Consider the following 25,064-nt stretch of genomic DNA (forward strand, 5'->3'; position numbering starts at 1 on the left):
CTGGGACAATAGAAAAATAGTCGTGCAAACTGGAGCAAATTAAAAAAAAAACAAGCACTGAAGCAAAGGAAAGTGGCTGTGATGATTATGATAATGATTATGATGAATTCAAATGGCGCAAGGGCAGCTTTGGGCAAAGAGCGCTATGACACAAGACATTTCCTCCAGGCCACCCTCTTCGCCATGCCCCTTCCCATGCACTTCCTGTAGCTGTACTTGCCGATCTCCATTACACACATTCAACGCTGCAAGTCGACACCCACGGCTGCCACCGTTGTAACACGAACACTAGAATGGCATATGCTGGTGCTCGCTTACAGGATATAGTGCACAGTGGCTCCTGACGGCGGCGAAATGGTTCGCAGGTGCCCGCCGGAGACCAGCTTCTCGAAAATAAGACGTTGCCCGAGTACCTCTCCATCCGCCAGTCCAACATCAAAGGCGCCCAGTATGGCGTGTTCACGCAGAAGCCACTGGCCAAGGGACTGTACTTCGGCCCATATCGGGCTTCCACGGTGGATGACGGCAAATACATGAACGAGAGCAAGAAGGTGCGGGTACGCTGAACCGTCGTGAGGACCTCCTGAGTGCTGATTATAAAAGCGACAATATTAATTAGGGTTCTCCCTGTTACATCCCTACTGAAAAATGTATATAGGGTTGAATGGGTCAGCAAATAGGATTACGGCACATTTGGTTTGGCATTATAGGATGGACGTCCCAAAGCGGCTCAGTCTATGAGGGACGCCGTAGTGGAGGGCTCCGGATAATTTCGACCTGCTGGGCTTCTTAACGAGCACTAACAACGCACAGTACACGCACATTTCACATTTTTCCTCCATCGAAGTGCTACCGTAGCGGGCGGGTTCAAACCCACGACTTGCATGCACTGTATGATGTAAGTGCACGGTAATTAACCACGGGTAATCGAAGTTATACGGAGCCCTCCACTAAGGAGTCTCTCAAAGGCTGAATCACTTTGGAAGCTTCATCCTATAATGTTAAACGAAATGTGTCATAATCCTATTTGTCGACCTATTCAAACCTGTACACATTTTTCAATAGGGATATGACGTTTCCGCTGAGGTCCTATAAAGCACTGCAAAAGCAAATGGGGCAGTAACTCTGTCACCTCTCGATGAAGGCCTGAACCGCGCCGTGAGGAAGGGACAAAGGAAGGTGGGAAGGATATATTTGAGGTGCACACCTGCGGTTTTGAAGTTTAGCTGCGCGCCATGCGCCCCCTCTATTAAACATCTAATCTCGAGGGTCTTTGGAAACAAAGTTTCATCAATATTCTTGCAAAGAGCTCTATGTGTTCGAGACTAAGCCCCCTCACATATCGGCGGACACCTGAACCGCGCTGTAAGGGAAGGAATAGAGGAGGGACTAAGAGAAAAAAAGAAGAAAGAGGTGTCGTAGTGAAGGGCTCCGGAATAATTTCGATCACCTGGGGATCTTTAACGTGCACTGACATCGCACAGCACACGGGCGCCTTTTGCGTTTCGCCTCCATGGAAACGCGGCCACCGCGGTCGGGTTCGAACCCGGGAACTCCGGATCAGTAGCCGAGCGCCCTAACCACTGAGCGCCCGCGGTGGGTTCGAATGGGAATAATTCAAAGCCTTTTCGCCCTTTTCCTTCACAACGTTCAGATTGACACTCTCCTAACCCCGCAAATTCTCCGCCACTTCGGATGACGTCAAACAGCTTACTGTTCCAACTTTCCCGAGATCAGAGTAGATACAGGACGCATACTGCACCCATATAACGCTGCCACTACCTGCTAATGTTTCCGATAGTTTGACGTCATCCGGACTGGGCGGGTCAGCAGTATAGGCCTCAGCGGAGCAAGCAATCAAGGGTCTATAGTACATATTTATTTAATCGCCCACGAAGGGAGGGAGACACATATACGTAATGGTGTCATGACAGTTTGTTGGGATTGTTGTAGGCCGTCAAACAAGTGGGTCGCAAATGCACCAGTGGAATTAGCAACAACAGTGACATCTCGTCTGATGGTAAACGATCGCACGTAACAGCTTGAGGCAGAAAGGGAGACGAAGAAACTAGCGTCATTTGTGCCCTGGTGCCTTACGTGATTGCAACTCCGAGATGCAACATGACTCAAAGATAAGGCTGTCAAAAAATGGCTATTGTAGTGAATATCATTTCTTTTCTGTCTAAATATGTTACGGAACAATGTTAATCCTAACTTCCTTCTTCCCAATGTAAAGAACAGCCATAGATGTACTGCACTTCACCCCCTTGCCACTGTGGGTGCACCCACTGCTAAGGCATATTGAATCACGCGACTATAAACAGAAGATGTTCTCGGGAGCTCCCATTCTCGATCCGCCTATGACCCTCGCATATGCTCCTCAGATCCAGAATGAATATTGTGTCACCGATTTCTCTCAAGCCTTTAGGGTAGGGTAATGAAGGCTCTAGAGCCCGATATGGCTATCTTTTGCCGCGTTTTGGACCTCTTGGCTGTGTGCTGGGAAATGTCCGATATAGACAAAATTAGGTCATCTCTGAAGCACAGAAGACGTGCAAAACTCTATGTCTGCTCAAATGTTTCCCCGTGTGCATAAGTTGAATGGTTACAAGTGCTACTAAGTGCTTAAAGGCGCTCTGCGGTGTGTTTTAACCACAGCTCAAAATATGTTCGCACTAAACCTGCTCAAAACGAATTGTTGGGCTGGTTGGTATATCATGCTTCTAAATACACAGCTAAACAAAAAGAGCAACAACGACAGAGGGACACCACAAAGCGCTGTCAGCCTCCATCGTCCTTGTCCATTTTTTGCCCTGTGGATTCAGAAGCATGATGTTCGCGCTGACACCAACTTTTTGAGATCTCCTGAAGAGGAAAACTACACTTCGACCACACTGGCTACATAGCAGCACAAGTACCTAAAGTAGCTGGAAGAGGAGCTTTTTACGAACTACAACGCTATTGCATGGCTCCCGAGCCTGCTGTTCCATTTTTCAACATACTGGATAAATTTTGCGCCGCCGGTTCTCAGTAGGATGTGGCTGAAACTTCATCTGAATCTTTGCCCACTTGAACGACGCGGCAGCTTTCCCTAACGGACGCATTGCGTCGCATCCGCAGCTTCACAAGAGCGGCGAGGCGCCCCTGGGGGATGGTCCTCTTCCGGAAGGCTCGGACTGGATGCGCTACCTGAACTGCGCTCCCAACCAAAGGGACCAGAACCTAGTGGCGTGCATACGCGACGGGCAATTATGCTATCGCACGCGCAGGGCCATCGGCGCCGGCCAGGAGCTGCTCGTTGAAGATGGCACGGTGTTCGCCAAGATGGTGTTGACGGTCGGAAAGCCGCTGAACTCCGGACAGCCAGCACAAGGTACGACGGGGTTTTAGCCGCAGTCATCCCTAATATTTGATTTGCTCTCTACCCGCATCAACCTTTCCAACTTGGATACCACCGTATTCGTCGCTGCAATATGCTGCGCGCACCTGACGCTACCACTTCCACCATTCTTGCGACAGATGCGCACAGCAGACCAGTGCGCGACAGGCTGACGGCCAGGTTGGAAACGTCCTGGAACGGACTTCCTCTCACCTTTACTGTGTTAGCAGTATATATTCCTCATTCGGCTAAACGCCTTGGTTTATGCGTGTCCGAGGCCTTTATCCACCTCCACTCTTCAGAAGGCCTGCAGTGGTTTCAGGACGGGGAATGAAGAGTAGGACGATGGGGGCTTCAGAAAAGCAACCCTCTCTTCTGCGATTGGCGCTGGCGACTCAAAACTACTTTTGTATGCAACCGCGTGTACCCACACAATGCTAAGTCGACTGTGCACTTTAAGAGCATGCGCACTTGATGGACAGTTTTCTTGATTCAAACTGCCCGTATACTTGCATGAGTAGTCGTTGCCACTGCTGCAGCGCTGCATTTGTGGTTCCCACAAGATTCTCACCAGCAGCCAGCGGTAGGAGGCTGTAACCTGCTGCGCAATCGTGGTACACTCTGAACAGAAGGGAGTAAAAAGAGAGTAAGCTGCTAGAGGACAGCTTAAACTCTTTTTTACTCCCATATAGGTGTGTTGATGTCTTAGAGTGCGCTGTCATGGTGTCCGGCAGAAGTGTGCCCAGCACAGTTTGTTTTTAAGTTAATATTTGCACCAAAAGAGGTACGCAGAAATGAAGGCTCAGTGCTTCAGCAGGAATTAAGACTTGTTTTGTGATAGTAGTATGTTACCTGTGCGAAGGTTGATCTTAGAAAACGCACTGGGATGACTTCTGCAAGTTAAGATTTGGTAGGGACAGCAGCCGTGAGGATACAAATTGTAATCACTCGGAGAAGATCGACGTTGCCACGTTAGTACGCACTGCGTAAGATGACCTGCACAGTGGCGGCTGGATATTACGAGGCGCACGATAATCGCTGCCACCGCATTTAATAAAATTGCGAAGAGGATCTTCACGTAATTGTGACCGATTCTTCCACCCTGTGCTGTCGAGAATTAAGTGTATATGCCCGCGGGCTTAATTTCCAATGAGCTGTCTTGTATCAGCCAGAGTTCTGCAGCTCTGAACGAAAAGGGTTACGCTAGCATTTAACCTGCCCTCATTTGTTGTGTTTTTGGCGGTGCAGAGAAGCAAAACAGGAAAAAAAATATTCTGGCGACTTCATTTCTATTCTATCGCGGTAGCATGCCTCTAGGACTAAAGGAAGTAACAAAACACGTTTAGTACGCCGGAATCACGGAGGAAACTGAACAATTCGTACTACGGTGCCCTTACAATGGTCTATAGAGAGTCTATAGATTTCTTATAGATTCTATTGCCTTCCTATACATATTTCTTTTTGTCTAACTAAAGTCTATAGACTATCTGTAGACAAGTCTACTAAAAGTGTATGGCCATAAATCTATAGATTGGCTATAGACTGTCTATAAGGTTTGTATTGCCTATAGACTGTTCTCTAGAGTTTGACTATAGAGAGACTATAGACTGTCTGTAAGGTTTGTATTGCCTATAGACTGTTCTCTAGAGTTTGACTATAGAGAGTCTATAGACTGTCTATAAGGTTTGTATTGCGCATAGACTGTTCTCTAGAGTTTGACTATAGAGAGTCTATAAACTTTATAGACAAAAGTCAATGGACAGTTTATAGACTGCCTAAAGAAATTTTTTTAAGGGTGGTGACCTTAAACCAGCTGTCCGCGTGGGAGGGCCGGCTTCGGGGCGGTCCGCATCGGAGCAGGTACACATCTGGTAGAGTACGTGGAATATTGAAAGGTCCAGAGGAAATTCCAGCTGTCCATGTTTGCCTCGTGAACAAGATCGGCCCAGGAATCGCTAAGAGAGCATGGAAGTGCGCAGGTCACGTTCAGCTTGCCTCGATGGTGAGGGTGCCACTGACGCACAGCATTCCAGATGCGCAGGATCACCACGGAGGTCGCTGCCACGCGGTGGGCGAAGTCTGGAGAGTTCCGCCCTCTATACTGATGTCCTGAATAGTGGTCCGTTCTTTGCTGCTTCAGATGCTGACAGCGGCGTCACTGGGCAGCGCCTTATCTTCACGTGCGACACATGCGGAAGTCTGTTCTCCTCCCAAGACCTCCTGGACACGCACCGGCGGGCCATGCACCGACCACCAGAGCAGGCTGGACAGCACCGCTGTGCACAGTGCCCCTACTCGAGCTGCCACGAGTACGCCATTAGTTTACTATGCTGCAAAGCAATTAGGAATGGAACATACAACCTTTGTCCGTAAAATTCCGAGACTGAGTCCATTAAAAAAAATGCGTTTAACATTGAAATCATTTGTGTAGCACCCCTTCGAAATAGTCTCCCTTGCAGTCTATGCACAGCTTCCAACGCTTCTTGAGGTCTTGGAAACAGTTGGAAAACGCTTCTTTTGGCAGGGCTGTCAGCTCCTTTGTCGTGGCGTCTTGAATGGCCTCCATGCTCCCCATCCTTTTAGGGCTCTCTTCACACGAGGAAACAGGAAAAAATCGCATGGGGAGAGGTCAGAAGAGTATGGCAGATGGGGAAGTACAGTAATGCTGTGCTTGGCGAGAAATTTCGTCACGCTGAGAGCAGTGTGCGGCCTTCCGTTATCGTGGAGAAGGCTCCATTGTCCAGATGCCTTAAGTCGGGGCGACGGCGTTGCAGTGCATCACGCATGTGTTGGAGCACGCGGATATAAAATTCCTGATTCACCGTCTGCCCGTGTGGGACGAACTCGTGGTGTATGACACCTCTGGCATCGAAAAAACTATCAGCATCATCTTTGTTTTGGTCTTCTGTCGCCACACCTTTCTCGACGCCGGAGAGTTTGTGGACCGCTATTCGGCGCTGTGCCTCTTTGTTTAAGGATTGTATTGAAAACACCATGTTTCGTCTTCAGCAATGATGCTGTCAACGAATACAGCATCCTTCTCTGCCTCGGAGAGTAAATCAGCGCTCACTGATGCCCGCGTGTCCTTCTGGTCCTATGTGAGGGAGTGCGGCACAAGTCTGGCATCCTAAGTTCTCACGCAAAATGTGGTGGCATGTTGTCTTACTAATGTCTAGAGCATCTGACAGCACACGAACTGTAATGGTGCGATCTTGCTGTACGATTTCCCTGATCGGAGCCAAGTTGTTTTCATTCCGTGAGGTTGAAGGGTGCTCGTGCCTCGTGTCGTCTTCCACCGACACTCTTCCAGAAACGAACCTCTTGTGCCACTCGAAAACTCGCGCCCGCGATAATGTCTTGTTGCCGTAAGTCACAAAGGAGCTCACACGTCTGTGTGGCAGTCTTGCCAAGCTTCGGACAGAATTTTATGTTTACATGTTGTTCGATGTGGACGTCCATCTCTCCACATTCACTCACAGTAGAATGTGCAGACTAGTGACAACGTATTTTTCTACAAGTAGTGCCATCTAGCGGCTGCAACAGCAATTAACATAACAGGTTAGCCCGAAGAGATGGCTCTACACATATCCACCAACATTTGTTTTGGGGAATCATTTCTAGAGAATAAAATAAATCTGTCTCAAAAATTTACGGACAAAGGTTGTATATATGCTGTATATACAAACATATGTATACGAAAAACATATGCGCGAATTTTTCCCGTGGTGACCACCCTTCCTCCCCTTTGGGCCATCACTGGCTTCTGAACTTACCCCGCATGAGAGCTCACATAGCACATGCTAACAGAATGGCAGATATCCATGGTTCGCATTTTTGTAACTGAGAAACTCAGTCGCATAGTCTTGGCAGGGATCAATGTGCGCAACTCATCGTTACCATTGCGGTGTACAGGCTGTTTCACCTAAGACTTCACACAATTTTTAAATATAGGACTTTTGAGTTAGAATAGCACTTTTTTCGGCATAGCATTGTCAGAGGTGTAGTACATCAGAACGCGGCTAAGACGTGCTAACTAGCAGGCTGATTAACTAATATTCAAGACTTAACGTTTTCACTGTTGCTGTTAGGCTCCTTAATTACTGAGAGGCGTGTAGCTCACCGTAATTATTATTCATATCAGTTTTCAGAATTTCGAAAACGCGGATACCCTCGGTGCTGTGGCCCAACAAATTTTGGCTCTTTCGACGAGTCACGTACACTGGAAAAGTTGCTTCGCCTGCAAGCTTCCTGAAAGCGCATGTATTTTGGCGCGAAGTAGCCAAAATTTGTTGGGCCACAGCGCCGAGGGTAACCGCGTTTTCACAATTTTCAACACTGATATGGATATTAATTACGGTGGGCTGCACACTCTCAATAATAAGGAGCCTAACAGTTTAATAGTTTAATAGTTAACTATTCAGTACTTATTAACCAGCCTGCTAGTTAGCCCGTCTTAGCTCTATTCTGATGCACTACCTTCTATGAACAAGCCAATTAACCCTCGGCCCTCAGTCCCCAGCGGCTGCGGAGCAACTGACCACAGCGGCGGTCAGACCTGTGACGCAGCGGAGGGTGCTAAGAATCTCTTGCTCCGGACAGGCCGCCATTGGAATCTGAACCTGGCAACGCTTAACGGAACAACTTTATCTAGTGAGGCTAGCCTAGCAGGGATGTTCGAGGAACCAGCGGGAATTAAATGGGATGTGATAGGGCTTAGCGAAGTTAGGACAGGTGAGGCGTCTACAGTACTAAAGGACGGGCACATACTGCGCTATCGCGGATTAGGGGATAGACGAGAACAAAGTGTGGGATTCCTGATTAATCAGGATATAGCTGGTAATGTAGAGGAATTCTATAGTATTGACGAGAGGGTAGCAGCTATTGTAATTAGGCTGAATATGAGGTACAAGCTGAAAGGGGTGCAGGCCTACGCGCCTACATCCAGCCATGATGGCCAGACCGTTGAAAGTTTCTATGAAGACGTGGAATCGGCAAAAAATAAAGTAAAATCACAGTACACTGTACTGATGGGCGACTTGAATGCGAAGGTGGGCAAGAAGCAGGCTGACGACGACGCGGTAGGTGACTATGGGATAGGCTCTAGAAATAGCAGGGGAGTTATTAGTCGAATTCGCAGATAGAAATAATTTGCGGATCATGAATGCCTTCTTCCGCAAATGAGAAAACAGGAAGTGGACCTGGAAGAGCCCCAATGGTGAGACTAAAAATGAAATCGACTTCATACTATGCGCTCAACCTGGCATCGTTCAGGATGTGGCCGTCCTCGGAAAGGTGCGTTGTAGCGACCACAGAATGGTAAGGTCTTGAATTAGCTTAGAATTGAAGAGGGAACGGAAGAAGGTAGTGAAGAGGAAAGGAAAGAAGCTAGTGAAGAGGAAGTCCATTAACGAGTTTGCCGTAGGAGGGAAAGTACATGAATTTAGGATAGCGCTGCAGAACAGATATTCGGCTTTAACTGAGGAAGACAATCTTGATGTTCATACAATTAACGATAATCTGACAGCCATCATTATGGAGTGCGCAGTAGAAGTAGGCGGTAGGACAATTCGACAGGATATCGGAAAGCTATCTCAGGGGACGAAAGATCTGATTTAAGAAACGCCAAAGCATGAGGGCGTCTAACCATACAGACAGAATAGAACTGACAAAGCAATCCAAGTTCATAAATAAGCGCAACGTAGCCGACATAAGGAAGTTTAATATAGAGAGAATCGAGCATGCTCTAAAGAACGGAGGTGGCCTAAAAGCGGTGAAGAAGAAACTAGGCATAGGTATAAAACCAGATGTATGCGCAAGAGACAAGGAAGGCAATGACATTAGCAATATGGATAAGATAGTTAAGGTAGCCGAAGAGTTCTACACAAATCTTTACAGTAGCCAATGTAATCAGAGCGTTAATGAGAAATACGGTAGTGCACAGCAATGCGTCATCCCGCCAATAACGAAAGCTAAGATAAGCCTTAGGAGCAAGGGAAAGAGAAAAAGCAGCTGGGAAGGATCAGGTAACAGCAGATCTGTTGAAGGATGGAAGGGACATCATGCTAGAAAATCTAGCCACCGTGTATACACAATGTATGACCTCGACCGTACCAGAAGCTTGGAAACATCTTAATTCACAAGAAGGAAGACGCCAAGGACTTGAAAAATTAGACGGATCAGCTTACTAACCGTTGCCTACGAAGTACTTACTAAGGTAATCTCTAACAGTTAAGGCAACCTTAGACTTTAATCAACCAAATGATCGGGCAGGCTTTCGTAAAGGATATTCCACAATAGATCATATTCACACTATCAATCAGGTGATAGAGAAATGCGCAGAAGATAACCAACCTCTATACATAGCCTCCATTGATTACGAGAAAGCATTCGGCTCAGTGGGAACCTCAGCAGTCATACAGGCATTGCGTAATCAGGGGGTAGAAGAGCCTTATGTCAAAATACTGGAATACATAGCAACTGCACAGCTACTATAGTCCTTCATAAAGTCAGTAATAAAATTCCAATAAGGAAGGGCTTCAGGCAAGGAGACACGATCTCGCCAATGCTATTCACCGCCTGTTTACAGGAGGTATTCCGGGGCGTGACTTCGGAACAGTTGGAAATAAGAGTAGATGGGGAATACCTAAATAATCTGCGATTCGCTGATGACATTGCCTTGCTGAGACACTCAGGAGGTGAACTGCAAATCATGATCAATGAGTTAGACAGGCAGAGCACAAAGCTGAGTCTAAAAATTAACACGCAGAGAACCAAGGTAATGTTCAACAGTCTAGCAAAGGAACAGCAGTTCACAATTGACAGCGATAGCCTGGAAGTTGTAAAGGAATACGTAAGGAATACGTCTACTTGGGGCAGATAGTGACAGCTGATCCGGATCATGAGATCGAAATAACTAGAAGGATAAGAATGGGGTGGAGCGCATATGGCAGGCTCTCTCAGATCATGAGTGGCAGTTTACCAATTTCCCTCAAGAGAAAAGTGTACAACAGCTGTCTGTCTCTTACCGGTACTCACCTACGGGGCAGAAACGTGGAGGCTAACGAAAAGGGTTCAGCTGAATTAAGTTGAGGACAACGCAGCGAGCCATGGAAGGAGAAATGATAGGTGTAACGTTAAGAGACCGGAAGCGGGCAGGGTGGATGAGGGAACAAACGCGTGTTAATAACATTCTAGTCGAAATCAAGAGGAAGAAATGGGCTTGGGCAGGGCATGTAATGCGAAGGCAAGATAACCGATGGCTCTTAAGGGCAACGGAGTGTATTCCAAGAGAAGACAAGCGTAGCAGGGGACGGCAGAAGGTTAGGTGGGCGGATGAGATTAAGAAGTTAGCAGGCAGAGGGTGGCCACAGTTGGCAAAGGACAGGATTAATTGGAGATACATGGGAGAGGCCTTTGCCCTGTAGTGGGTGTAGTAAGGCTGATGATGATTATGATGACACCACTGATAATATTATCCCGAAAAAATTGGCAGTGGCTTAACTTGGCTAACCCTGGAATTAAGAGAAAAGCAAGGACGCTTGCTAAGCGTCTCAGGCTCGTCCATGGCAGCTCCGCTACACGCTCGCAACAGCCGTTCCGTATATACAGCCACACGACCACGTGGGTATGACGTGGTATCACGTGGACGTACGACACCCCCATCGGACGTCATCACGTGGCTTCACGCCATCGGATGGTCTTAGGGTCAACCCAAAGGTCACCCAACGTCAAATGTCAACTAAAGGTTATGAGTCAAGGTCAGGGGTTCGGCACTATAACTACCACATATGCTCATACACGGCTAACGTGGTCGGGCTGAAGGTCGTTCAATGTCAAGGTCGCGACGACTGCTTTACCTAGCGTAGTGAAGCTTTTCGCTTCAAAAGCCTATTTTTAAATGTTCCGTAAAATGTTAGGTGAAACACCCTGTATGTGCGTGTGTGTGTACCTGAGCAGATGAAACTTCGTGGAACTCTCGACAACGCAGGTAGACCAGAGTCACCTGACCATGCATGCCAGGTACCTAGAGCTTAGACTAGTAAGCTTTTCGCTTCAAAAGCCTATTTTTAAATGTTGCGTAAAATGTTAGGTCAAATACCCTGTGTGTGTGTGTTTGCTTTTTGTTTGTTTGTTGAGCAGACGAAACTTCGTCGAACTGTCGACAACGCAGGTCAGACCTGACCATGCATGCCATGACCCACGCTGGCGAGCAGTTCTTCGTGTGCGGCATGTGCAGCAAGCGCTTCCCAAGCAAGTTCAGCCTCCGCCTCCACATGAAGAGCCACGAGTCGCACCAGTGCCCAGACTGCGGTCGACGCTTCGTGCGACTCTGCGGCCTGTCGCGTCACCGCCGCTCTCATTGTGGAAAGGCCTCGCGGGCTGCTGCTCCCCAGTGAGCGCGCTTTCTCACAGCAGCACCACACGTCTGCTCCCCAGTGAGCGCGCTTTCTCACAGCAGCATCACACGTCTGTCCGCCCGTCCTTTGTCGCGTTGTAATCTTGTAATCGCATTGGTTCAAAACCGCGAACAAACTCGTGTAGGTGTGCTCGACAATGAAAGTGAGGGCGGCAGAGTGTACAATGGCAACAAGCATTGGACACCTTCGGAGAGCTGTCTTGATCGAGGCGTAACAAAGGATTCGCAGGACAGTCAGAGTGGGAGAAATGGAATGCGTGTATTTGCTGAATAAAGTCTACATGTAATATCTGGATAAGTAAGGGGAATTTCTTAATGTTATTTATTTTCAAATACTGCTGGCAGCAGCGCTGTCCAAGCAGGAGATGGTTACATGTTGAAAATGAAAATTGGATTTTGGGGAAAGGAAATGGCACAGCATCTGTCTCATATCGGCAGACACCTGAACCGCGCCGTAGGGGGATAAAGGAGGGAGTGAAAGAGGTGCCGTAGTGGAGGGCTCCGAAATAATTTCGACCACCTAGGGATCATTAACGTGCACTGACATCGCACAGCACACGGGCGCCTTAGCGTTTCGCCTCCATCGAAACGCAGCCGCCGCGGTCGGTTTCGAACCCGGCAACTCCGGATCAGTAGTCGAGCACCCTAACCACTGACCCACCGCGGTGGGTATTTTCATGTGTTGCAGTAACAATTCCGCAGATTTTTGCATCAGACGATTCGGCAGTCAATGCTGGTAAACAGTCGCGCTGGTGCGTTTTAAGGGGAAAATACAAGCTCTGATAGATTTTGCTCCAGCCGAAATAAGGGCGCATCACCTTGGAGTGGTTCAGTCGACTTGATCTATGGGGTGCAGCAAAAATATAGGTGCCACGTGACAATCCGGATTTGTTGTAATAGAGCGAATAAAAGAGTTTTAACCTGGCAACTTGACCGCGTACATGAAGGGGCTCAAAGTTGAGCTGACTCAGCACATCGGTAACAGATGAAGTTGACCGACAGTCAGATAAAATAAATCTTGCAGAAAGGCGTTGGATGCGCTCCAATTTAGCAACATCTTTGTTAAAATGGCACATTATTATGGTATGGAATGGTGTTCACGTATGGTATGGTGTGGAATTTTATAGTGTGCATGGTACGGTATGATAGCTTTTAATGTCAAGAAGCCAGTTTAGTGGAGGACTCCAGATTGAATTAGACTACCTTCAGGCATTGCTCTTGCATTCCGTCTCCATCTAAATGCGGCCATCGTATCATGGATTTCATCCTGCGCTCTTGGGCTCAACAGTCCAACACTGAAGCCGCAGAGCCATCGCGGATGGCATCTTATGTTGATGTATGCGCTTGAGGTCGATAGTTATAACGTAGATGCGGTGGCATTTTTTGCTGGCAAATTAGCTACACTGCCCTTTAACATATCTTTAATCACCTGCCGTTTTCCCTTTTCACACTGCTTTCGGGGATTTCACTAATTCTTACGCTACCCCGAATTATCCATTTGCTAGGCTCCACTGTGCGACCATTACCGTCTCCATTATTTTGGCTGTTGTAAAAATCCAAATTCTCCACGACCGTTGCAATTTCCAGCGACTCTGCCAAGCTTGTCCCCCCTCTTGTGCTTACGTATCACTTCCCATTCCTAATTTTCTCTTTGCAACTTCACTAATTCCCATTTTTATTAATTACGCAAATTAATTTTACTAATCATTGGTGTAACGTCATCGTTCATCACAACATATTACACCATTAATTTATTCCTCATTACCTTTAAACTTTTACACATTCATTCATCTGCAGTGACATTGTGCGGACAGATTCTGTGGACAAGATTGAGTTATATAATGCTTTTGCATTAATAAGACAACGCTGGGAACTAGACTATTAAAATGCTTTGTGAAAGTGGGCTCTGGAGTCCGTGAACTGTGCTGGGAGTGCGATTGAACCGAAGACTGCAAGTGGAAGGCCGAGTATGCACATCAGCGTAGAGACGGCGAAACGGTTCTGCGAGACGCCCAACTGAGGTAGTCAGCAGTGAAATGTCAAAATGGGCCTGCCACTCCAGACATCTCGGCCAATCGGCTTTCACTGATTATTGTGCTAAGCTGTTAAGCTTAGATCTACATTCATTCTTTTCATGGCACTGTCAGGGTGTCCAACAAAACGAGCCAGTTTTGTGCCTTTCCTCAAAACTAATGCAATTCAGACTGCAAATAAGACTAAACTGGGAACCTGTCTAATTGTCCGCGTGCAAGTGGGCCCTAGACGAGTCATCTGTTGCGCCACAGACTCAGACACACACCAGAGAGCTGTGATGGCATAAGTAAAGCAGCGCAACGAAGGTCACCAGAGGCGAAACGATCAGCACCTTCATTCGTGCTGCTTTACTTGTCAGAAATGAGCAAACAAGGGAAAGGAAAAGAGGAATGTCAGAAAGCACCAATGAGCCCAGCAAGAAGTTCTACTCAAGATCCGTTTCTGATGTGTACCTGGAACTCGGATTTTGCAGTTTCACCTACTTGCAGTGGTGACTTTCTTCAGAGCACAGCTCGATCGCCCTCACTAAGGCGAAGCCACTCCCTGATGAAAAAAGTTGATGCAATAAATAACCTTATACAGGCTTCATAAAGATGTTATACAATTTGTATGATATTTTATGACATCAGTATGAGAAATGTATGATTTTGCACAAAAAAAAATTAGTTGTATGACATTTGAACGAGGTTACTGCATCTTACAAGAGTGCATGCCAGTAATGTCAGTAATATAGCACACACACGGTCTATGGTATGCAGGCCTCAACTTTTACCGAAAAAAGTACTAGATTGTCCGACTCCGGCCCATAGTTAGAGGTGCAAGGCATCCCGCCAGCACGTAACAATGAATGTGCATGCGCAGCTCGAGTATCACAAACCCTTGCAATGAGTTAAAACTGCAGTCTACATCTAAACAGTCCACAAAGTGCAAAATATCAACTTTCCAACATGCATAGTGATAAAATGCATGCCAGAAATAACGGTAGTTTTAAATGCGCAGTAGTAGTCGCAGTGGCTGGATACCTGGACCATAACGTGCATGGTTCAAGGAAAGGGCGAAAAGGGCAAAATATCAAAACGTGTACTGTGGCTCCCACTCAATTTCTCAACTTATGAAACACGCATAAATGGAAATGCCTAGCCTGTTCACTTACTCCGCTCAGGCTCGCCCCATGCACACAAATAGGAAGAACACCCAACTTGTTTTCTAGGGATGATGCACAAGAAGTCAGCAAACACACAACGCCAGATAATTCACCTACACTAGCCAAATTTAAATTTTCTTCCATGTAGTTTTGCTCAATGGAGACACTTGACGTCCCAAATCTGTCGAAGCAACATTTAGGTCAGGCGAGGCGCAGGACTGCAATAGCTGCTTAATTTGTTATCCTAGCTACTAGGACAGGCTGGTGCAATAAGTGCGACACTTTAAAAGACCGAAGTACCAATTCTACTGCAGTTTTTGTATGCCTCATGCAACCCTACTCATTTGTGATGTAGCCACAGTTATGCTGTTCAAACCAAAACGATGAGCGGAAAATTTCAATCATAGCTCGGCATGCACATTGAATTCCCAGGTGGTGATCAATGTGCACTAATACCTTATGCCCCATTCCAGAGAAAAAAAACGGGCAAATAGTGGCCCCAACTTTAAAATTAAATTATCAGTGTGCACCAATGCCTTATGCACGATTCAAGAGAAAAAAAAAACCAGAGATAAATAGTTGTTGCCCCTACTTAAAAAATAAATGAGTGCCGAGAGATTGTCACAAAAAAAGAAACCGTTTTATTACAAACACGCATCTGAGAAGCGACACTGAAATTCCTTCGCAGGAATGAGTGCCCACGACTTCAATAAAACACTTCGTACAACACAGGCACAGCGAAGTTCGTTCTGTCCAGAAAAAAAAAAAAAACAGTAGATAGAGCGAGGGGGAACAAAAACACGGCATGGGTAAAACGACGCAGTCCACTTTGTGCAAGCGCTTTCATAAATAAATATATTAAATGTCCACGTCAAAATGCTCACTGTCCTGTTCTACGCTGGAGTCTGCAGTTTTGCCCGAGTGGCACTTAGCTGGCTTCGAACTGCAGCGTCACATGCACACATTCTTCACAATCAAAAGAAGAAATAACTCTGCGGTAAGCTAAGACAAACAGCCACAAGGCAAAAAAAAAAAGTAAAGAAACCTTGATGAACTCTGACATCATAATCTTGACTCCATAATAAAATGCAACACTTTGTTGTACTATGAGTTACAAACTTTCGTGGAGCTATGTCCTCCAAAATGTTTTAAGTAAAAATGGGCAGGGAGGGTCATGTATGCTGGCTTTGTATGTATGTTCAAGGCACCATACCATAGTGTGTCGGGATGCAGCGTTAACACACTGGCCAGAGAGGATATGTACAGCTGTTGTATAGAGAGCACAAGTCATGATGTCGATAGGAAACACAACCTGCAACTTCTTGAAGTAATCATGCCTCGCAGGTTACCTTGTTCTTGACAACAGCCTAAAAACTCAGCACAAGCAAATCTGCAGAATTCAGCTCTCTGTGGCAGACACGTCAGTGCAAAGTAACACAACTGTGTGGTCTCGTGCAAGTAACGTCGGATGCCCTAAATAATGCTGGATATGGCGTTGACTTGCAGCGTTCACCCTCCAGCAACTTGCCTAGGAACAAATAACTCATGGCACTGGGAATAGTTTTTGCAAAGAGCAAAGGCTTATCCAAAGCAATGACTCGTCCTTTGGTGACCTCGGTGCAAATCATTACATTGGTCAACAGGAGTGCGGTGCATCGCATGGCTATGCTGCACACAGAGCGACAGACTGGCATATGCAGAGAATCTACAACCGGGCCACACTTTTGTAATGTGAACCAAACAGCACACACCAAGCGAAAGTCTGCCATTTATAATCATTCAAGTAGTCTAGGCTGCTTGGGGTTACAACAGCACTATTCACGACTGAGGCAAAAACATAAAATGTGCCTGATTGTAGCCAACCTACCATTAAGTTAACACAGCATGCCCACAAATAATTCTGGCGGTTCAAAACACCAGCTGTAAGGTCACTGTCAATGCACATGCCGATCAGTGCGAAGATAAAACTAATCACACATTTTATTCAAGGCTCACAAAAATTTGGGCTATCATGATTAGCACGTCTACCAAGAATTAGGCGACTTCTGCAACAATTTGCTAGCCAAATGGAGTAAAAAAAGATTTACAACACCTTCTCTGCAATTCAGAAATCTCAAAAGCAGCTTATGCTGAAAGAGTAATGAATCATGGTGCACACAAAAGGCTCATGTTCTCACGACTCTCCCATGCCTTCTCCGAGTAACTTCTCAATCGCACCACCAGTCGAAGCAATGTGGAAGCCACATGTACGGCAGGGTCGCAACAACTGGCCATCAAAGAACAAGCGAGGCAGCATGCGCAATAATTTTTGCATCTTGCATGACCGCCCTGACAAAAAAAAAAAAAAACAGAAGGCAAGAAGTTAACGCCGCAACCACTGCTCGACTGCAAGAGCAGCGATTTCGTCAACAAGTGCAGTCTCCAAACAAACAAGCGCAGAAAATGCACAGTTAGCGTTCTAAATCCTCAAAGCACCTATTCTTCTGAAATAAAATCTAACCAAAAAAAAGTGATGGAAAGGCTACAGCTAGATGAACTCTACAAATGAGTGTGTTCAAACATTCACCAATGCATTACGAGACTGCCAGCGCAAAAAAAAAGGGGGAAAGCAGCACTGCAGTCGATATTTTTTTTTCTTTTACAATCTGCTAACGCAAGCTTCTCCATCCGAATCAGATGTGAAAACTTTCCAGAGCAGTTAAAAGCAAACACATGCGCAATCAAATATGAAGCTCGTCAGGCACTAGACGAGCGAAAGAACTGCAGCCCATGCACATCAAAGACTAGACAAAGGAAAGTTGGGCAAAGGTGGGAGGGGTCAGGCGGGTGCCGGTGGGAGGGCACAGGTGAGTGTCAAGTCATCGGCACTGCTTCTTTCTTCAACATACCACACGTGCACGGGGAGGGAGGCAAAGTATTAACATTCCTGCACTTTCAAACACTGAAACGTGCTCGCGAAAGTCTCTTTCCACTGCCATGTACCTTGACAATGCAATTACGTGACGTGCTCAGAGAGACTCGAATCGTTACTGTTGCTGTACCAAAAACACAAAGCGGACATCTTCCATACGAAACCGCCGCATAACAGGAGCACTCGAATGTCTTAGCAATGAAAACGGTGCTTTTTCATATCATTTAGTGCCCTCGGATAATAACTAATTGGTAACGGATTTTATCCCTCAACAGAGCTATGGCTGACAAATGTACAGTCTCAGAAGGCATGATCATGTGTCAAACTGGTCCGCATGTCAGCCCTATAGTCCTAGGGAGGAGCACCGATAACAAATTATGCTCATCTTTCCATGTGAGAATAGCCGGCAATGATCAGGATAGAAAAAAAGGCAAAGTGTCATGATGGAAACTCCCATCTGCTACACCAGTGAAACCTCACCACCTGTAAAGAGTCAAGCTAGTGCTTGTCTTTATAGACGATAAATGCGGGCTTTCTCTGGACCTATTTCAGCGGAAAACTCTCACTAACAGGGTTTCACCGCACGACTGCTTCAAAGTACTTTGCAAGATACAGATTCAGTGTAACTGATGTCCCTATCAAAGCTGAGCTGATGCTACCAGGGCATTGACACTATTTCAACATACTGAGCTTCATAAGGTCGGCAGTACACCAGAAAGAGCATCTTCGGTTATCACAGGGTATCATTTAATTTGTTCCTACCGGCCAGTACTTTGCTACTATTATAAACCATACTGTTCCCGGAAACTGCGTGGCTACTCGGAAAATAAAACAGCACCAGGGTGCCGAAACACTGCAGCAGCATCACCTCAGGTGACGGGAGCTGACACTACATCTCGCAGTGGCCAGTCACCGAGTGGCACTGATTTAGGCCCATTCACAGTTGGGGGGGGGGGGGGATGTAAACTAAAAACCCGGCGAGACCATACACGGGAGGCTCCGAAATCGCAACGAAACAAGCTGAACAGCATTGCCATCGCAGTCGCCGACCCACAGAGAAACAGCTCTCAACAATGTGGTCATCAACACACAGCGCAAGACAACGCCTCCGGAAAACATTCGCCAGGCACGCCTTATAGACATTTACAACCACTGCATGCAGACTTGGCAGCCGTACAAGGTACTCATTCGCACACACACTCCGTACTGACTGCCTTCCCCCCTAAGTGTAGGAGCGATTCTCTCGGCAGACTGTGGCACCCTGATGTGCTCCATGAAATACAGTCGACATTGGTGCGCCTAGCCCACAAGGCCGAGTCAAGACTAACAACGTGGCGGTGGTGGCAAAAACAACTAAGCGACGGCGGCCGGCCCCAGGGAGCAGACAAGCGCTGAGCATTCTCCTTTTCGGGCAGCGGAGAGAGAGGGATCGATGGGTACAAAAAACGGGGCACAAAGGGGTGGCAGGGCAGCTCTTCTGCCAGGGACGAGGAGCAGCTACTTGGACAGCTTGCTGATGACGCGTATCAGGGCACCGTTCTCTTCGCGGAGCCGCGCATTCTCAGCCCGAAGTTGTTCCGATTGCTGAAAGGCAGAAGAAATGTGGATGGCTTTGAGAGCGAGCACCTTAAAACACAAGGGTGACACCCGTGCACCACAGGCCAAGACAAACATACAAAAACTGCGCGTTGATTACATTTATGGCAGCGGATGCTTCACACCAGCACCTGGCCTGTACCTAGGCTGGTATGTGGCGTTGAGCTGAGAAAACTGACACGTGAGAAAGCAATCAACTGGTAGCACACATTATCACTCATAATGTCAAGTTTCAGAGAAGACTTTTGGCCAACATTTTCGTGCGTAAATATAGCCTGTACATAACTTCTGAGTTTATTGCAATGAAATGTATTGTACTGAGGTTTCAGCGTTCTCAGTAAACTGTCAACACTTTGCAAGTCTGAGAGATAACCATCAGACACACTGAAACACTCGGTAATTAACAGAGATAAATGCTGAGCCTACAATGATAAGAATGCATACTATTAAGCCAAATATGAACAAAAACAACGACCAAGGTTGTCTGTTCAATGCAAGAGGGAGAAAAATGTGAAGTGGCATCCAACCATGGGTCTCAGTAGTGTAAACAACATCCCAAAGTCATTAATGAATAAGCCCACAGTATGCAGTGTACACTTCAAGCAAATACTCTTAAGACAATAAATCCACAGCAGAAAGCAATGCTGACAGCACAACCAAATGAAAGGGCCTCTTCCAAACCACGAGAGAAACAATAACCTTCGACACTTGGCACACAGATAAAAAAGTACCAATTCTTGTGACGCGCCCTCAAATAGAAAGTAACTGCACAGTCGAATACAGCAGAGAGCTGACTGCCAATCCACACACTGTCAAAGAAATTAATGGGCCCGCAGAAAGTTGAAATTTCCGATTAACACATTTATTCGAATATAGGTTGGTTAAGATGTAGGTTAACTCCCCAACTAGTCTGCTAGGTTGTGTTTGACCACAATTACAGAGATGCTCACTGATTCTGACTGCTGGCCGACTTTATTAGATCAAGGTTACAAGCCCATGCCCAAGTTTTGGACAGTTTTTTCTGGATAAAAAAAAAGAGCCCTATAATTATAACTTTCTAATATATTCCACGGATGTGTAAAAATGCGGAAACAAACCCTATATACTATGAGAATGCCTGAACACAACTTTGCTTATTCTGCAAAGGCCCACAACAGCTCTTTAGCATACTAAGAGAGACTACAAGGGGGACTCCACAAAGTACTACAGAATGATGTGCAGAACGACACTGCAGTTTGAAACTTCTCGTTGTTCACATCGGTGAGGAGTGACCAGATCTGATGCACACAACTGCCAATTCATGGTTCTATGAAAAGAACACAGGCTTGAGTGCATTTTACATGTTCGATATGTACAATCATTTACAAACTTAATGGCCTCAAAAATCAGGTGAAATCAGCATGTAAATACTGGATAGTTTTTTTTTCAGCATTTTCACAAAGATTTTGCCCTTGGTAAAACATCGCATTCTGCTTGACATAAACGAAACGTCCCATCGAACTTCGCTCTGAATTCCACATAAAAACTAGAAAACATCTGGCACTTTGTACGCAAACAGTGCTGTACACAACACAACAATCTTAACCAGACAACATTTTTCCGGTAAACCACATGCAGTTATTAAGAAAAATGTCAAACTAGCGCAAGGCACGTGTTAGACGCTCAAGTTGCGTTGCTCATATCCACAAGTCCCTATTTCACTGTTATAAAAAAACCTAGGTCACTCCAGGACCAACCACACGCATAATGCATAGCTGTTGCCGACAAGGCAATGCTACCACACAACACACATCAATATGCACAGCACGGGATTTTGCCAGTGCAGCTGAACATCACTGTAGCCTTCTCCACAACAAAAATTCACAGATCCCACTGGGGCCTTTCATAACAAAAGAACTGTAGCGCCACCAAGACGAACACAAGAAAGCGGCACACAGAACTAGCAGTAGTCCTGTGTGCCGCTTTCTTGTGTTCGTCTTGGTTGCGCTACAGTTCTTTTGTTACAAAATGCACCATCTAGCCCCACAAAAAGTTCTTCTAAACCCACTGGGGCCTGGACACTGCGAAAGCAGACCTTGGGGAAAAATACACATGGGTGTCTACATGCCAGCTTGCCAGTTAAGAGGTTCGCCACAGTAATGCCCCCTCGGAGATACATCCCCCTTGGGCTGAAGGCAAGTACGGCAGAAGGCATTACGGATGGCCAGCCTCCCTACAGCGACACCAGCTGGCTGAGCCTTGGTGACAGAAGCCCAGCCGCCTACTCTGTAAAAGTACCAGCAGTGCATTTCTCAGCTTCCAGTGCACAGCTGACTCATCCTTGGTGGTTCTACTCTACCTGCAGGGCTACCTCATGCTTTGGGTTCTCTACTTCACACCCAGCAAGCACAAACCAATTCTCTTCACTACTACGTCCACAGCCATGTGATCGACTGCCCTCAGCCAAGTTTCAAATGAATGTGCTGCTAACAGCTAGACTAACCTGTTTTGATACTGCAATTATCAAGGAGTGTTCGCCATGTGTGTATGCGTCAGATTTGACTCTATGAGGTCACATTACATAAAACTCTTAGACATACGATGACGGGGGGTGATATCTGTTGCTCGTGCTACAGCATGTTAACCTCTCTGCTATGCATGGCATGTGAATCTAGGGGCCTGCGGATATATGTGAGGTCCATGCCTAGCAGGTTCCAAATTGTGATCGGTCCACGTGATAAACGATGATGAAGAAAGCACAGAGGATGTCCTTGTACTGTTTTCTTGACACTTTAAACTCGATCTTCAGATAATTTTCAGAGATGCTGCGGTTTTGCTGCAGTTGAATTTATCAACGTGGGCGTGGTATTCAATCTCTGGTGAATATTTGGAAATTTTCTAATACAGTCGACGACAGATTTTTTGGGCTCTTCAGGGACCACGAAAAACGACTGAAAAATCGGGCAGTCTGGGAAATCACATTTCACCGAAAAAATCACAAACTTATTACCGATATGCCGGAGGAAGCGGTCAGTTGTAATGCACACATTCTAAACCTCCTCATGACTAAATTTCGCCGCGTGACATGTGCACGGACGACGGGCGACGACCGCTTTCATGAGCTCGGCCTGTCTGTGCTGCCCTCGGCATGTCACCGATGAACGCATGGGCTGGGACAAAGCCTAAACGGGAAAGCGAACACGCCGTTGCAGGAACTGTGCTGTGTCCGCAGCACGATGAGCCCAGAATGAGAACACAAAGATGGCGAAACAATAAGAATCGAGAAACGGCTGAATCAAGCACTCCATCGGCGTTGGTCTTCGTCAATAGGCCTAGCAACTAGAGCCAAAATCGGCATCATATCCGGCGATATGCACTCTGCGGTGGCTTGCGTATAATGAGGTGTCTTGCCTGTCATCGAAACGCCAGTTTACGATTTTACAATAGAAGAGTTAGGGTTGCGGTGCATTTTGCTGCGGGTATGCTGACCTTGCTTTGAAATGCACCACCATTTCCTCCTGCGCTTGCTGTCTAGGTGAGGCCGTATGCTCCCCACGCACTTCGCTGCTGCCTCTTTCCATATTCGGGACGAAAGACTCGGCACAGGTGAGTTCCGCGAACTCTGACTACGGTTCAAGTTCATGCGGCGAAGGACATTCAAGAACAGTATGAATTTGAAACCACGCAGGCGCAATGTGCCGACTCACACAGAATTTCAGCATTGAAGTTAAAAGGCTCCCTTTAAGCTTGAGTTTCGTTTTGTTTGATCAAGTTTACGATCTCTCCTGCAGTTTGGATTAATGAGGTGCCACTGTACACATCACATTATATGGCAGCTTGGGTATTGGCAGCGAGTGCAAACGAAAAATCCGAAAAATCGAGTGGTCAGTTGCAGTGCGTCCCAAATTTCAGGCTCTACGTGCCATGTCGCGGTGCCGCGAAAAAGTCAGAATAATCAAGCATGCACGAAAAATCAGGCGTCCGAATTTTCGGTCGTCAACTGTATTGAGAAATTCTTGAAGATCAAACATATCCACAAGTGGACTATCCCACATGCGACACCTAATATGAACAAGATGGTCAGCCACCAGCTTTGAACAATCACAGAGAAAGCGCGTTGTTCTCTCTCTTCTTTTTTTATCCTTCATAATGTATTGCATACCTGATGGCATTCGTCCCGCTGCCTTCATAGCTCTCCTAGTGTCAGTTCCGCCACTTCATTTTAGTCAAGTATGATATGTGAGAAAGCCCACTTGCAAAACATTGCATAAGGTGCATGTCACAACAGAGAAAATGACTGCGAAAAATTCCGTCTACTGCATGGTGCATTATAACCCACCCAACTCTAATGTGTGTGCATGTAACGGCAGGCATGACAATGATAGGAGAGTCCCTAGCTAGGCCCAAAAATAGCCTGGCCGGGTAGTTCCAGTTTCTGAGTTTCGTTGCCAGCCCGCGGCGATGGCAGCTGTCAACCCGCTCTATATTCCTATATGCTCCCTTATATTTCCATATACTCTTATACATTGCCATATACTCCCACATATTCACTGTATATTCCCACTCCCCTCTCCTCTGCAATGCCATTCGGCCCCGAGGGCCTCAATGAAATGAAAACGAATGCATAGACTATACTGTTGCCAGTTGGCAGAGAGTTGCAGTTTATTACAGTTACATACAACTCAAGAATGAAGCGGCAAATGCACCTCAAAGAAGCCCCTTCAGCCAATGGCACCAACCTATTCTACGCCTTGACCAAACCCCTCGGACCTGCTAGCGTGAAATCGCAGGGGGTGGCAGATGAATGGAGAATAACCATAGTTTAATCGGATTAACCGTGGCATCATGAAAATCGGTAGACACCATTGGCTCGAAGGCCTCTCGTTTGAGGGGTATCTGCCACTTCGTTCTGGAATTGCTTCTGACTTAGTGCTGAAATCTCTATGTATGCGTGATCACATACATGATGCTGTGGCAATCAAGATAAGCTCCTACAGCACATGAGGTACTGTCTACACATGCTGTTAAGACGTGCACATCTAAAAAATCAAACCACACCGCATTCTTTGAGGGAACAAAAAAAAGAACAAAGTTAAATGTGCCACATAAAAACAGCACCAAATGCCGACATATATATCACAAGTTCAGAAACAAAGCACTTCCAGGGTGCAAGACAAATGACACCATTTAAGGGGAACCTTGTAAGCCGAATTCCACACTGCAAGGCAAGTCGAGGTAGTGTTCAAGCCACAGCTTGAGCTTTACAAGTTCGCTGTGCACAGCTTTCTTGTTTCCTCTGTGCCTAGTGCAATCATGCACAATGTTGCCAGTAAGGACCACATTGTACAATGAGAACCTATGAACACTGCGCAATCTGTTAAAGAAAAATGGTGACACAATCCAGTCAAGCATCGGGCACACTGCTTTCTTTAGTATCTGGTAGGCACAGCATGTGTAGAAATGAAAACCCGGAGACTTGGGAACAAATCTGGGCAGTTTGAGTAGATTGTTAAAAGCTCTGTCACCTTTCTGAAGGTCAAACAACAAAATGTCCATTACAAAAATGCTTTCACAGTAGGAATTGTAAAAAAAAAAACCCTGCCCA

General features: G+C 46.4%; 1 protein-coding gene and 1 pseudogene across 2 annotated transcripts in view; one reads left to right on the forward strand and one right to left on the reverse strand.

Annotated features, from left to right (window-relative positions):
* The first annotated feature begins 300 nt into the window (after nucleotides 1-300).
* LOC144103696 (PR domain zinc finger protein 14-like) lies at nucleotides 301-12,090 on the forward strand. Its single transcript, XM_077636353.1, has 5 exons — nucleotides 301-306; nucleotides 366-557; nucleotides 3,121-3,373; nucleotides 5,520-5,688; nucleotides 11,550-12,090. Exons 1-5 carry the CDS (start codon nucleotides 301-303, stop codon nucleotides 11,773-11,775), a joined length of 846 nt encoding a protein of 281 aa, XP_077492479.1. The 3' UTR covers nucleotides 11,776-12,090.
* Nucleotides 12,091-15,589: 3,499 nt separating this feature from the next.
* Nucleotides 15,590-25,064, reverse strand: part of LOC144104455 (protein phosphatase 1 regulatory subunit 12B-like) — a 92,547-nt pseudogene continuing 83,072 nt past the window's right edge. The window contains exon 19 of the transcript XR_013308542.1: nucleotides 15,590-19,468. The product of XR_013308542.1 is annotated as a protein phosphatase 1 regulatory subunit 12B-like (transcript). The remainder of the gene's footprint in view (nucleotides 19,469-25,064) is intronic.

Source organism: Amblyomma americanum, chromosome 9 (assembly GCF_052857255.1).
Source record: "Amblyomma americanum isolate KBUSLIRL-KWMA chromosome 9, ASM5285725v1, whole genome shotgun sequence".
NCBI classification, from domain to species: domain Eukaryota; kingdom Metazoa; phylum Arthropoda; class Arachnida; order Ixodida; family Ixodidae; genus Amblyomma; species Amblyomma americanum.

Coding starts and splice junctions, on each gene's coding strand:
- LOC144103696 (XM_077636353.1), top strand. Junction 3,374..5,519: donor CTCCGGACAGCCAGCACAAG/GTACGACGGGGT, acceptor TTGCTGCTTCAG/ATGCTGACAGCGGCGTCACT. Junction 5,689..11,549: donor CCCTACTCGAGCTGCCACGA/GTACGCCATTAG, acceptor TCGACAACGCAG/GTCAGACCTGACCATGCATG.